Consider the following 14,771-nt stretch of genomic DNA (forward strand, 5'->3'; position numbering starts at 1 on the left):
GAAGAACTGAAATGTTCCCTCCTTTTGCAGATTTGCTTTCTCTGTAATTCTTTGGAACATTTGCTTCAATTTGCTCTAATTCGATACCACCTACACTTTTCTCAGACTTGGACAGGAAAACTCGAGTCGTTTGATTGTCAGCTTCATAAGCGGAAAAACAAAGAAACTGATCTAAAAAAAAAAAAAAAAAAAAGGGAGTGAGGTTCTCTGGACCCGAGAGACTCACAAGGACCTTGGCCGTGTCAGTGACCGTGTCGCTGTGTGTGCGATGCGAGGCTGTAAGCGGCCTCAGGTCCCGTTTCTTTGTTTTGAACGTCTCTGTACTGTCCTGTCTCTTTAAGCGCAAAGGACTGCTAATCGCGTGTCTGTGCCACGACCTGGACCACAGGGGCTTCAGCAACAGCTACCTGCAGAAATTCGACCACCCCCTGGCCGCTCTCTACTCCACGTCCACCATGGAGCAGCACCACTTCTCCCAGACCGTGTCCATCCTCCAGGTGAGGCCACCCAGGGCCCCGCACGGCCGCCGCCTTCCAAGAGCGTCTCAGGGCTGATGAGAAAAACAGGGGTGCTCTCATGGCTTCCTTCAAAAACAGCAGCTGTATTTATCAGAGAATCTCTTACTCAGAGTCATCCTTAGATAATGATTTTTTTAAGAAAGACCTTTTTAAAGATTTATATATATTTTGCAGTCACGTTAGATTTTTAAGTGCATTATATCCTAAGTCAAAGTTTGTTTCACAGAGTTAATTTAACTTATGTGATTGTCATATTCTTGAACCAGAATGTGTTGGACAACAATCTTGAAAGTTAGGCAGGTAATATTTTAAGTGCATTGAAATTATTTTGCTTTTTCTCTTGCGTGGGTTTTTTTTTTTTTTTTTTTTTTTGTCTTATTTTTTAGGGCCGCACCTGCAGCATATGAACGTTCCCAGGCTAGGGATCAAATCGGAGCTGCAGCTGCCGGCCTACCCCACAGCTCACGGCAACGCCAGATCCTTAAGCCACTGAGGGAGGCCAGGGATGGAACCCACAACCTGGTGGATCCTGGTCGGGTTTGTTAACCGCTGCGCCGCAACAGGGTCTCCTCTCCGGTGTGTTTTTAAGTTTCATTTTATTGCTTTTAAGGTGTCGTTAGTGACTGATGTAGACACCGACAGTCACGTCACCGCCACACATGCTCCCTCGTCACTTAAACCCTTCTCCTCAAACTCACCCTAGCAAAGTGCCCGTTAGCTCACAATGGTCTGGTTTCCGTCACGGGTAATTGTTTAAGCTTAGATCTGAGTTTGACTTAAGAATAGTGGCCCCTATTTCTTCCTCTCCCTGTCAGCCTCTCAAAGTAGGAAGAGAAGTCTCCTTAGGCTTCTGATGACGTGTCTGCAGGAAGGAGTTTGCATTTCGGGTTGTGTACAGCAAAGCCCCGCAGCGACTTCAGCAGCCCCGGGCTGTTGGCACCTTGCAGAGCAGGAAGGTGTTTGCCCCTTGGTGCATTTTCCTCCCTCAGCAGCCCAGGCCGCCCTCCGACCACCGGGCTTGTTCTCCTCTCCACAGCTTCTCTCCTCCCTTGTCCTCACTGCCCCAGTGGTGGGTACCACGCTGCACTCCAGTCTTTCCCAAACCCGGCAAAGTTTACCTGTCGGGACCCTTTGCCTCAGGACCGCGCAGGTAAAGGAGGAGCTTAGGGCAGCGCAGGTGCTCCTCTGAGGCCCTGCTGGTCGGGAGGGAGAGGCCTGCTGGAGAGGAGCTGCTGCGGTCATCTCCAGGCTGCATCCAGCAGGGGCTGAGTGTCCCACCTGCTCACGGGCTGGTTCTGCCCCTGAAAGCCGTAGGTGGTCACCATCCCCGCGGGTCCCTTGGCACCAGTACCTTGTGTATGTTTGTAAGGCTGTGTGTATGGGTGGGTGGAGGTTGGATGGATGGACACATACATACGTACCCAGCAATTTAAGCTGGATGAAAAGGGTGTGTGTGTGGGGTGTGTATGTGTGTGTGTGGAATTTAGATGTGTGTACCCATATAGGTATGTGTGTGTGATATATACATACCCATGTGTATATACTTTGAAACGTGCTTTTTTGTAAACACTATAAAACTTCCTGACAGTTGTATCCACTTTGCCCTTGCTCATCACGTGAGGCTGCTTGTTGGTACAGGAAGACTGGCAAATGCCAGAGATGACATCAGGATGCTTCACTGGGAACAACAAGGACTCACTGAATCCCACGTGCATCCTCTGTCCTAAGTGAACTTGTACGTTTGACTATGACAACATTTCTGGCAGTTTCATCTGCAAACGAATTTTAATAGCCTTCGTTAAGTTTTTTTGGAAAACCTATTTTAAATATAATGGAATTGTTTTGAAAAAGGCCAGGATTGCAAAGAACGTTGCTGCTGGATGGAATAAAACATGGACTGTGTGATGCAGCCGTGATACAGAGCAGGTGGGGTGGAGAGCTTGGACCCAGCCAAGGGCGGCTTCCAGCCAGGCAGACTGCCCCACATGCTGCCTGCCATCCAGCACCAAGGAGGTGCCAGGGCTAGTCTTGTCTTCCAAACCCCCCACAAGGTGGGGGCTCCGTGTTACGTAACCACCGTCAGAGCATTGCCCCTGGAACTCAAGGCAGCGAGTTAAGTTCCATGAAGCTGTCGGCATCCACAGAGTTGCTGGAGGAGAGCTAGGTTCCAGGTCCTCGAGGAGGGATTTCAGCTCCTGGTGAGGCGAGGAAGAGGGCACATGGGTTCCTCTGTCCCTAGGGAAGGGAAGATACGCAGTAGATTTCCAGAACAGAAAGCTGGGTAGGAGAACCGGGCATGGCCGCAGATGCAGGGGACAAGCCCACCGGTTGAAAACGGAACTCGCATCTGGTTTGCCCTCCTGTGTGAGCTGTGACCGGGGAAGCAGCGGGGCCCATCTCCATGGCAGGGCGCTTCGGGAGGGTTTCCTTAGCTTTCTGTACGCTGCTCATTTTGCAGATGCTCATGATACTTCTCTGATAACAAAAGTGTAAGTCGCTGCCCCTCCAGTACCGACCCCTTCCTCGGGGGAGGAAGGGCTGTGTCCCACCTCTGCCCTCACGTGGATCTTCTCGCAGTGCCACCTGGCCCGCCCTCTGCATTCCCAGCTATCCCCGAGGCTGTGGTCCCCACACCTCTGTGTCTGATCCAGACACGGGGGCGCAGTAAGAGTCTGTTTCCAAACCCCTTGAACTGGGCATTCAGTGCAGCCAAAACGGTTCCCATGATCTTACACATTCTGTGGTGGCGCCTCTGTCACCCACGGAGGGGGTCAGTGACCCTGTCAGAGTCGTCCCCCGCCCCCACCCCACCTCCAGTCACCAGGTCCTGCCAGTTTTGTCAGGACACCTCCAGACTTGACCACCTGAGGGGACATCCCTGGGGAATAGTAAAAACGTCAACATCCAGGCCCTAGAACGGGACGGAACAATGTGTCGTCCCATCACACAGACCCCTCTGACGGCTCTGACCGTCCAGTGCTCACCGCAGCGACCGGCTTCCCCCCTGCCCTCTGCTCTCAGCCTGGCCTCTCAGAGAACGGAGACGATGGTTAGCGACTGCTCCTCCTCGGGCTCTGCAAAGCTGAGCACGTGTGTGTGGGGGTGTGTGTCACGGTCTTGTTAACCCGAATGCGGAGTTCCAGTGCGGTTGCCATGGTTACTTGTCTCTAATCTGGGCAACTGGGGGAGCATGGGGAAGAGTCCCCTGTGTGACCGTCAGCAAGCAGAGAACGAGAAAACGTTGACAAGCCAGCATCAGTCCAGTCGGGGCAGACACAGACCCCCTCGTGGTACAGGGGCATCGAGAGGCAGCTGGCGTTCACGCCAGCCTCCGCCTGGTCGCTGCGAGGAGGCAGAGGGCGGTTCCCCACTGAGTGGGCAGCGGGGAGGCGGTTAAGTCAGGAATGAAGGAAGGGGAGGGATCGGAGCATCGGAGAAAAGAGAAGCCACATTCGTATCTTTTGCTGAGCTGCTCACTGGCTCCACGCGGGGCGTCAGGACAGATCCCGAAGACTGGCCCGTGGCTGCGTATGGGAGCCTTCAGGAGAAAACAGACCAATTAGGAATAATTCTATTCATTGTTAAGAAAAATTTCTCATTGTTCCATTAATCTTAAATTATCTTTTTTTTTTTTTTTTTTACTCTTTAGGGCCACACCTGTGGCACACGGAGGTTCCCAGGCTAGGGGTCAAATTGGAGCTGTAGCTGCCAGCCTACACCACAGCCACAGCAATGCTAGATCCCTAACCCACTGAGCGAGGCCAGGGATCAAACCCGCATCCTCATGGATACTAGTCGGGTTTGTTATCCACTGAGCCATGAAGGGAACTCCCTAATCTTGAATTATCTAGTGGTTTTGAAATATGTTTGGATTTTTAAAAAGTTATGTTTATCCCAATACTTTGGGATCTCATGATATTTTTATTACCTTTTATAGCAGTAGCATTTTTGTGACACAGTAAAATCATTCTTCTAATTCATCTGAATGTTGTACTTATACTCAACACTGTCCCTGCTAATAAACTAAGTAAAATATATTAGTTTATTACAGAGTATTACAGAGGTTAGCTTAAATCTGTCCTTTTCTTTTCTTTTTTTCCCTTTGCCTTTTAGGGCCGCACCCGCAGCATGTGAAGGTTCCCAGGCTAGGGGTCGAATTGGAGCTGTGGCTGCCAGCCTGCACCAGAGCCACAGCAAGGCCATACCCGAGCTGTGTCTGCAACCTACACCACAGTTCACGGCAACACCGGATCCTTAACCCACTGAGCAAGGCCAGGGATCAAACCCACAGTCTCATGGTTCCTAGTCGGATTCGTTAACCTCTGAGCCACGACAGGAACTCCTAAATCTGCCTTTTTCTACAGACATTCTAAATAGATAGAGATGGTCTTTGGTGGTCAAATTCACTTCTGGGCACATCTGTGTGGTTGTTAGCTTGTTTCTCCCTCTGCCTTCACTCGACTGCAGAAGTTACACTGGAAGATTTTATCATCGTCGTCACAGAAATCATTTTCTCATTTACCAGGTATTTCCTATAAACCACACACTTAAGAATTGTGCTCTTATTAGTGCATTTGATCTTTATGCTATCCTGTGAGACAGATATTATTATTCATTTCCATTTTACAGATAAGAGCAATGAACATCAAACAGGTTCACTTGCTCATTGTCACACAGCCAGCACGTGGCAAAGGATATTTATTAAACATTAGAGTTTGACTCCAAAATATGTGTTCTTAATTACTCTACTCTTATGTTTCCTTGCATATGGCTTGATGCAGTAGGTGATTAAATATCAAAATAATATTCTGTCTCTTTTCGAGGCGTTGTCGTGAATGCTTGATGCAGTCAGTTGCGTCACTGACTTTTTTCATCCCAAAGCCCAAGAATGAGTCAGCCTCCTCTTGTCGCTTCCTGTGACAGTGATTCACAAGCCCATGGGGGCAGGATTGCTGGGGGTGAGGCCGGGGCTGGTTGGCGTGCAGATACTGACATCTGATCACCCAAGCCCTTCCAGAACAGTCTCTTTTGTAGAGCTAAGCAGCACAGGGCTTTGGGGAGAATTATTTATGATATTTTAAAAACTTGCTGAGGAAAGATGGTTTGTCTGCCGCGCTGCCTCTGTTCCCACCTACCTGCAAGCCACACTGTTGCCAGGGTGACTGTTCTGAAGCACAGACCTCAGCGTGTCCCCACCTTACAGAGCATCGGCGGCTCCTTGCTGCCTTCCACGTTGTAGTTCAGTTCTGCGTCCGGGCCCTTTTTGACACTTTTACTTTAGTTCTCACCAGGTCTCACCAGTTCTCTGTTGAATTGGCCTTCGCCCGTGTTTACGGTCCCCACCAAACACACGTGGTCTCTCGCTGCAGCTCCTCATCCTTCAGAATTTTTTCTTTTCAGGGCCACACCTGCGGCGTATGGATATTCCAGGGCTAGGGGTACAGTCGGAGCCACCTCTGCGACCTATGCCACAACCACAGCAACGCTGGATCCTTAACCCACGGAACGAGGCCAGGGATGGAACCCATATCTGCCTGGATACCAGTGGGATTTGTAACCTGCTGAGCCACAGTGGGAACTCCCCTTCAGAATTCTTGTCACCACTCAGGAGGAGCCTCCCACGTGTCCCCAGGGTCTTCACCTCCCTCATCGTGGAGACCCTTGCACGCTCTTTTTCTGTGTGCTTCTCTCTCCTGGTAGACCGCGCACTCCTTAAAAATGAATTTATGTGGCCTAGGGCTTTGGTAAAGTCCTAATACCCCTGCAGAAGTGAAACCCTACAGACTAGGTATCTGCTAGACGAGACACACACTCTTCACTTTGGGGTGGGAAGGATCCGGCCGTGGCCAGAAAGCAGGGCTCCAGCCGTGACTCGTGACTCGGGATGCCGAGAACCCACGGGACCCGCACACTGGAGAGCTCGAGGGCCTCGAAGACCGTCCCCTACGAGCGAGTCCTAGAGGAGTCTTTCAGGGTTAGGGCCCTTTCAGCGCGGTTGATGTGTGCTGATGTGTCACAAATCTCCGCTACTTAGAGCCTTTGCAAACAGAGCCCCACGTAAGCTCTCACAGACAGGAGAATTACATGCAGCCCACCCATTTGGGGGTTTTGTAAACATTTCTGGGTATAAAATGCTTGTTATTTTATGCTTGATTAATTCAAAATGGAATCAACTGCCTTGAATGAATACAGCTTCAAACAAGGTAAGCTGCACATTAGCTGTAATAAACTTATCAGTTGGTGTGTAACAGTATATTATTATTTTATGAGGTTTTATTAGGTTGTTAACTAATGTGAAATTGCAGCTTTCCAAATGTTTTACGCTGTGTCTCTGCTGTGCTTGGTTGCTGTGTCTCCCTTATTTTGCTTTGGTGGGAGCGAAGTGTCGATGAACACACACGTGTTGTCTTGAAGGGAAGGTGCCATGTGTTGTTTGTTTATGATGTATTCCCTTCACTCCGTAAGATGCTGAAGGAGGCAGGACGAGAGTCCTGGGTGCCGCTGTTCCGTTAGAAAGCTTCACTGCTGATCTTTCCTCGCCTAATGTTGTCCTTTAACATTGACAAGTAAGGAGGTGGCAGAAACACTGACTCTGAAATAGCCAGGAGAACGCGGCGGTCCTTTTAAGTGGGTCTTCATTCGTCTCAGGTCATGGACGCGTTTGAGCGACCGAGGAAAACCTGTGCGTGACACACGCTGCATACTATGTACAGTCCAGTGAATTCATCCCACTGCAGTCCCTAAGAGAATTTAGAGAATCCAGGCTAAGAAGTCCCTATTCCAGAGAGAGTAAAACATGGATTTCACAGCATGCCAGAGTAGTTTTCACACTCTAAATTGTTAGAGAGAATAAAGCATATAAATACTTAGCACACGTGATTCCTCTTCGGACCGCCTGCCAGCAGCCGACGTGTGTGTGAGTCCCAGCCAAACACGTCCAACAAACCATGTTTATGAGATGGGAGCGCTGGTCATAAGGCATTAGGGTTGAAGCAGAGGCCAGCTGCTTCACCTGCCTTATGATCAAAGCAAAGCAGATGTCATAGCAGGAGTCAGATTAAAGACGTCTGTCTTGTAAGCTTCTACAATAAAAGTGTCAAGTGGAAGCTGAAAGGGGCTGGAAAGTTCATTGAGTTCGCCCACCTTCCTGGTGCTGACACCCACCTCTGTCCCCATCAGTTGCCAACCGACTTCAGTCCGATGTCTCCAGGCTCAGCATCCCAAGCCCAGTTCACCTGGAAACTCTCAACATTTAGGGGGTTCTTCCTGTGCTCAGCTCAAGTCTGTCCTCTACCTCTCTGGCCCTGTTACACCTACGGGGTCTGCTTCAGAGGAAATCGCATTACTAAAACTGACTGAAGTAATCGCTTTATAAGTACTGCAGTTTTTCCTTAGTCAAGAGTTTTGTGAATATTTCAGCAAATACTTCATTTCAGTGAGATACCAAGGTTATTTCACTTTTATAGTTTGGAAGTGGAATCATGTGTTTGAAAGGGATTCATAACCTTAGAGCAGTCTACACATGGGAGTCCTCACTGCTGCCGTTGTCAGAAAAAGAACTGAGAACTGGAGTTCCCGTCGTGGCGCAGTGGTTAACGAATCCGACTAGGAACCATGAGGTTGCGGGTTCGGTCCCTGCCCTTGCTCAGTGGGTTAACGGTCTGGCGTTGCCGTGAGCTGTGGTGTAGGTTGCAGACGCGGCTCGGATCCCGCGTTGCAGTGGCTCTGGCGTAGGCCGGTGGCTACAGCTCCGATTCAACCCCTAGCCTGGGAACCTCCATATGCCGCGGGAGCGGCCCAAGAAATAGCAACAACACCACAAAAAAAAAAAAAAAAAAAAAAAAGAACTGAGAACTAACTCCGTTTGTTACATTTATCATAGGATAATTTAAATACAAATATAATGCCTTAAAAGAAATAATGCAGAAAGATTCTGATAATTGAAAATAAGTGGTACACAGCCCTATTTCGGAGCAATAGGAAACAGGCAGTATCTGCGGAGGTGTCTGACTTTCTAAAGAAACACACTTTAATAATTTCAAGTTTTCAATGTATTTTATCAGCTAAAAAAAAATGTAGCTTAAGTGCGAACAGTTAAAAGTCAATTTATAGTACAACTATGTTGACTAATAAATCATTAAAAAATAATTTGAACCCACAAATGCAATCACAGCCTTTTTTGTTTGAACAAAACTGACCCATTTTAATCTCAGTTACAAATAAAAACTTAAAATTCTGAGGAAGAAATTACTGTGAACACTTTTTTAAAGATTCAAATACAGAAGAATAATTCTGAGGCAACAGAATCCAAATGACCAGTGTCCGGTCTTGTTTGGGGGATGAGCTGCTGTGTGCAGCTCCCACCAGGACAGGAGAGACGAGGGCCTCGTGGTCTCTACAGCTCAGCGACTTGTGCTGTGTGTAAAGCACACTTGCCTGTAGAGAGTTTTTGAGATGCCTAAATTTTATTTCCAGGTCGAGGGACAGTTTCATCTGGGATAAGAAAAAGCAGGTTATTACTCATTAGGCTTGTGGAAGTAGACAAGGATATGGATGACTTTGTAAGCCCATTCATTTCCAGTATAATGTGAAAATTATTGAGGTTTTTAATTAGCTTAAAAGGAAAAGCTTTTTACTTATTTTATATGTTCCGGTCCTTTACTTACTTACTTAGAAGTATCCCAGAACTAGGTATATACTTATATTTAAATACTTGGGTATATGACATTTGAATGCTTTAAGTATATTTATATTTAAATACTTGGGTGGGCAATGATGTCATATAGTTTAAGTAGTTCATAGTCGGGGTTTCACTGTTGTGTCTTAAGAGAGAAATGAAAACATTCGTTTCACTAGTCACTTCCAACCGCCCTTTTGTTCCCCCCAAACCTGTCCTGACCACATGCCGCTGACTGACTGTGCTGTTTTAAGTAACTGAAAATTCCCACGATTGGCGCTTCAGCTTGCTGTTGCTGGTGTTTGTCTTTTTCCCTAGTTGGAAGGGCACAACATCTTCTCCACCCTGAGCTCCAGTGAGTACGAGCAGGTGCTTGAGATCATCCGCAAAGCCATCATTGCCACAGACCTCGCTTTGTACTTTGGAAACAGGAAACAGTTGGAGGAGATGTACCAGACCGGATCGCTAAACCTTAATAACCAGTCACATAGGTAAAAATAATTTTAAACGTTTAGAAGCCCGGGAAATGTTATCTGGATGCATTTGTATTTAAAAACAGGAATGAAATTCGGCGCAAATTTACATTTGAAAGAAGAAATGTAAGAAGAGGTATCCTTTCTTTGTTTTCCTTGCACTTTGTATTTGCTTGGGTGTCTCATTCCTTGACAAGATTGCTGGCAGTGTACCGTGAGGATGTAACGGAAATATGAATTATTGAGGTTTGTAAGTAACATATTGCTTAAATGTTCCGGCGGCACCAGGCTAAGGTAGTTCAAGTCCTTTTTTTCTGAGCCGTGACGTGCCTGGTGTCAGGTGTTTTCGCCCACCTGTCCCTTAGATCTCAGTCCATTGGCTACGGCGCCTCTTCCCCTTGCCAGTGGGTAGGTGGCTACCCCAACTTCTCTTGCTAGGACTTCCTTTTGCTGTTTTCACGTCTGACCAAGTCCATCCTCAGTAATGCCATCTTGGTCTTTAGATTTGGAGACACTTGTTTACCGGTTTTTTTCTAGTCTTGCTGACCTCGAGTCTTGGGTCCATGAGCCTCCTCTGAAGGTAATGACGATAACATCTCTTTCTAGGGGACTCTGCTTTCTGGTTCTTAGAAGCAATTCACTCCATTACCCCAAACTCACAGCAGTAGGCTTACAAATGACTGGAGAGAGATATGTCATGATGTCATCTGACACATATTTACATGTATTCTGCCTCCTCAAGAGTGTGATGTCTATAGAATGTAGTGATACCCGTGCCTTCATTTAATTAAACAGCAATTGTTTGTGATTCAATGTACCTACAAACAGGCAGATCCAGATTTTGTGGAGCTTGAAGCATATATAATGTGGGGACCTTTTTTTGAGGAAAGCACGCATCTTAATTCCACGTGGGGCGGTCTGGGCTCATGGCCAGGACCCTCCCAGGATGGCGGGAGGGGCCTGCGTCTCACAGGGCAGCACACGCTCTTCTGCCTGCAGCCCAAGTTTGCATGGGATTCACAGTGTTTATGTGTCTGTGCCTCTCATAGGTTTTGTGTGAAGTTCTTGTACTAAGGTCTGCAGAAACAGGTGTTTGTTCACAGTTCTTTTTCATAAGAATGGTATTTGTGAACAAACGCCTGTTTCTACAGATCTTAGTATAAGAACTTCGCAGCTGTAAGATTGGAGAAATGTGCCCTGGATTAAAGTACCCTTTGCCTTGCTGAAAAGTATGTGCATACTTTGTTTTTAGGTTATAAATGAGAGTCATGTAAGTAGTATCAAGTTTCTTGCGTATGTTTTTAGCAAATGGTTTCAGTAATAATATCATAAAATAGAAAATTAAAGATCTAAGTGCAAATAACATACTTGGTGCTCAGTGCATGTATACGAGTTAATGACATACACTGTATAGTTACGATGATTAAATCACTCTGGCAGTAAATAATTTTAAAAGTAATGCATATGTGGAGGTTCCCATTGTGGCTCAGTAGGTTAAGAACCTAACTAGCATCCATGAGGGTGCATGTTTGATCCCTGGCCCTGTTCAGTGGGTTAATGATCCTATGAGTTGTGGTATAGGTTGCAGACATGGCTCAGATCGGATCCCACATTTCTGAGGCTGCGGTGTAGGCCGACAGCTGCAGCTCCCATTCAGCCCCTGGTCTGGGAACTTCCATGTGCTGCAGGTGCAACTGTGAAAAGAAAAAAAAAAAGAAATGCATATTTGTTCTAACAATTCAAACAGTGCAGGAACATATACAAGAAAAACAAGAATATAGCCATCTAATGTATGAGGGCAGGGGGAGGATTCCTTCCAGGAGCCCCTGCGGAAACCAGAATTCCAGTGTTCAAGTCCTCATGTAAAATGGCCCAGGCTCCCTCCTCTCCACAGGTTTCTTACGGAGACCTGCTGTGTATAGATGCATAAATGTGCAGATATAAACCTAAATGTACCTACAGACCTTCCTCGGTGTCCACAGGGGACGGGTTCCAGGGTAGCACTCCCATAACCGAGTCAAAGGGTGCTCTAGTCCCCAGTTCCCTATGTGGCCCTGTATCCTCGGGTTAGGGTTAGATGCAGGCAAGTAGCACAGCATCTGAAGTTGGATGAATCTGCGGATGCAGAACCCGCAGAAGAGCGGGGCTGGCTGTATACCAGAGGCTTGCCTCTTTGTAAAAATCCTGTGCCTCGTATGGTGTGGCATACTAGGCAAAGGCTCGTTAACCCTCTCTATGGATCAGATGTTCCTAGAATTTCGCACTATAAGTAATTCTCTTACAAAGTCTTATCAACTGTCCTTTAAAGTATACATATCGTATCACATATGGCGCTAGAAATTTAGACACATGTTAAATTTTTGCAAAGACTGAAAATTCACACTTCTTCCAACATAGGAGTGAAACCCTGCTCTTTAAATATGCGATTCTCTGATAGCTCACCGCGTTCAAGATCCTTTCATGTTTGCTGACGGTTGTTCCTACCTCTGCTTGTCTATTCACGACTTCTGTGTATTGCTTGTTGAATTGTTTACATTTTTTATAAATCAGTTTGCTTTCTATACTATTGGTAAGATATTAAAATTTTCCCTGTTATATGGTACATTTTCTTTAGATGTTTTTCAAAAATTTTATTCTAACTTTTAGATAAATAAAACTTTAATTGCAGAGAAATTTACATTTTCATGAGGCCACATCTGTCGTTTGTTTTTATCAAATCTGTTTCCTTTCCTGTGAAGGCCAGCTTCCTTTATCCTCAAAGTAATATGAATACCAGTTAACACGTTCCTTGTGTATTTTTATAATTGTAATTTTCATATTATATGAATGCTTCTGGAGTTGTATTTTTATGAACACAACTTTGTTTCTTCTTGATCAACCATTTCATTAATAGTCCATTTATTCTACTGAATTGAAGGTGTTTTTGCTTTTTGCTTTTTAGGGACAAACAGGCAGCATATGGAAGTTCCCAGGCCTGGGGTCAAATTGGAGCTGCAGCTGCAGGCCTATGCCACAGCCACAGCAACATGGGATCCAAGCTGTGTCTGCAAGCCACACGACAGCTCATGACAATGCTGTATACTTAACCCACTGAATGAGGCCAGGGATCGAATGAGCATCCTCATGGATACTAGTTAGGTTCTTAACCCCCGAGCCACAATGGGAACTCCTGAATTGAAGTTTTCATATAAACTTGAATAATTCTTTGGACTCCTCAAGCCATTGAAATGCTAATTATCTAATCCTGAACTGTGACCATACTGTTTCGATTACTGTAACTATGTTGAAATTTACTATGCATACCTGGTAAGATAATCTTCATCTTTCACTTTCCAAAAATTTCATGGAAATTATTACTTAGTAAGTGTATTTTTTGTATTTTTATAAGAAAAATTTCAAACTTAAGAAAAATAGAAATTACACTGAGACGTATACTCATACCCACGTTTGAGACATTAACATTTAATATGCTTTTGCCTGTTTTCCACTCTGCTGCTTGCTTGTAAAACAAACAGTATGACTCTTTATCCCCTTCATTGTGACTACTTAAAAGAAAAAGAATATTCTATCAGATGTCTTTGCATTTAAAAATATCTGCATTGCAGTTTTGGTGGAGTTCCCATTGTGGCTTAGTGGTAACGAATCTGACTAGCATCCATGAGGACACAGGTTCAATCCCTGGCCCCGATCACTGGGTTAAGGACCCAGAATTGCCATGAGCTGTAGCGTAGGTCACAGACGTGGCTCAGATCTGGTGTTGAGAAGCTACGGTGTAGGGCCGGCATCCGCAGCTCCAATTTGACCCCTGGCTTGGGAACTTCCGTGTGCCGTGGGTATGGCCTTAAAAAGACAAAAAAAAAAAAAAAAAAAAAAGTGATTTTTTTATTGCAGTTATGTTGCATTTATTTCTTTGCTTGTAAGTGAGAGTGTATTGGTTTCTTATCCAGAAATCACTGACATGACTTTCTAGTCTTGAATAACTTTTTATGTAGTTTGTTTACACAGGTCCTATCACTTTTTCAGTAAAATTACACTGGTTGTTTATAGATTTTATCACTTGTGAATGTATTTTTTCCTGTTTTTAGTGGAAATAGAGTTTCCAGTATTAAAAAAGTTAAGAGTTTTTGGAGTTCCCATCATGGCTCAGTGGATAATGAACCTGACTAGCATCGATGAGGATGCGGGTTCGATCCCCTGGCCTCACTCAGTGGGTTAAGGACCCAGCGCTGCTGTGAGCTGTGGTGTAGGTCGCAGACGTGGCTCGGATCTGGCGTTGCTGTGGCTGTAGTGAAGGCTGGTGGATACAGCTCCAGTTCGACCCCTAGCCCAGGAACCTCCACATGCCGCCTGTGCGGCCCTAAAAGACAAAAAATAAAAATAAAAAATAAGAAGTAACGAATTTTTATATATTTCTCAATTTTGCTTCATGTATTTAGAAACTTCTTTATTAGGGGCTCATGCACCTGTATTTATTTATTTATTTTTTGCTTTTTAGGGCCACACCTGCAGCAGGTGGAGGTTCCCAGGCCAGGGGTCGAATCCGAGCTACAGCTGCCGGCCTCCACCACAGCCACAGCCGCAGGGGATCCGAGCCGCGTCTGCTTGGGGACTGCCACCTTTGTGGTGCTTTTCTTTCCATTGTTTTGCTCCTCTACCTCCACGTGCTCCTGCAGACCAGTGCTGCTTCCTCACATACCCCACTTAGTAAGCGAGTCTCCAGGTCCATCCGTATTGCTTCAGTGGCGTTCATTCATTCATTTCCATGGCTGAGTAATATTCCAGTGTGTGTATGGACCACATCTTCTTCATCCACTCCTCTGTCGATGGACATTTAGGTTGCTTCCATGTCTTGACTGTTGTAAACAGTGCTACACTGAACATTGGGGTGCGTGTGTCTTTTTGGATTGTGGTTTTCTACAGAGAGCTGCCCAAGGGTGGGATTGCTGGGTCATATGGTAGTTCTATATTTATTTTTTTAAGGAACCGCCATGCTGTTCTCCATAGTGGTTGCACCAGCGTACAGTCCCACCAAGAGTATAGGAGGGTTCCCTTTCCTCCACTCTCTCTCCAGCATTTATTGTTAGACTTTTTGATGATGGCCAT

General features: G+C 46.0%; 1 protein-coding gene across 30 annotated transcripts in view; it reads left to right on the plus strand.

Annotated features, from left to right (window-relative positions):
- The window catches only part of PDE10A (phosphodiesterase 10A), a 568,650-nt gene that overhangs the window by 528,934 nt on the left and 24,945 nt on the right, over positions 1-14,771 (plus strand). For 29 of the 30 annotated variants that reach the window (XR_014843433.1, XR_014843435.1, XM_085021693.1 and 26 more), the window contains 2 exons: positions 342-497; positions 9,514-9,686. Coding sequence is in view for 28 of the 30 variants with exons in the window: in XM_085021693.1 (XP_084877819.1) it covers positions 342-497; positions 9,514-9,686 (329 nt within the window). In the remaining 2 variants the exon portion in view is untranslated. Of the gene's footprint in view, positions 1-341; positions 498-1,554; positions 5,246-9,513; positions 9,687-14,771 lie in introns of those variants that run through there. The other variant, XM_085021663.1, reaches the window with a different exon arrangement.

The sequence above is a fragment of the Sus scrofa genome, chromosome 1, assembly GCF_054392235.1.
Source record: "Sus scrofa isolate SSC_HxYL_T2T_F1_AM1 chromosome 1, Sscrofa_HxYL_maternal_Yorkshire_Landrace_v2.0, whole genome shotgun sequence".
Taxonomy (NCBI): domain Eukaryota; kingdom Metazoa; phylum Chordata; class Mammalia; order Artiodactyla; family Suidae; genus Sus; species Sus scrofa.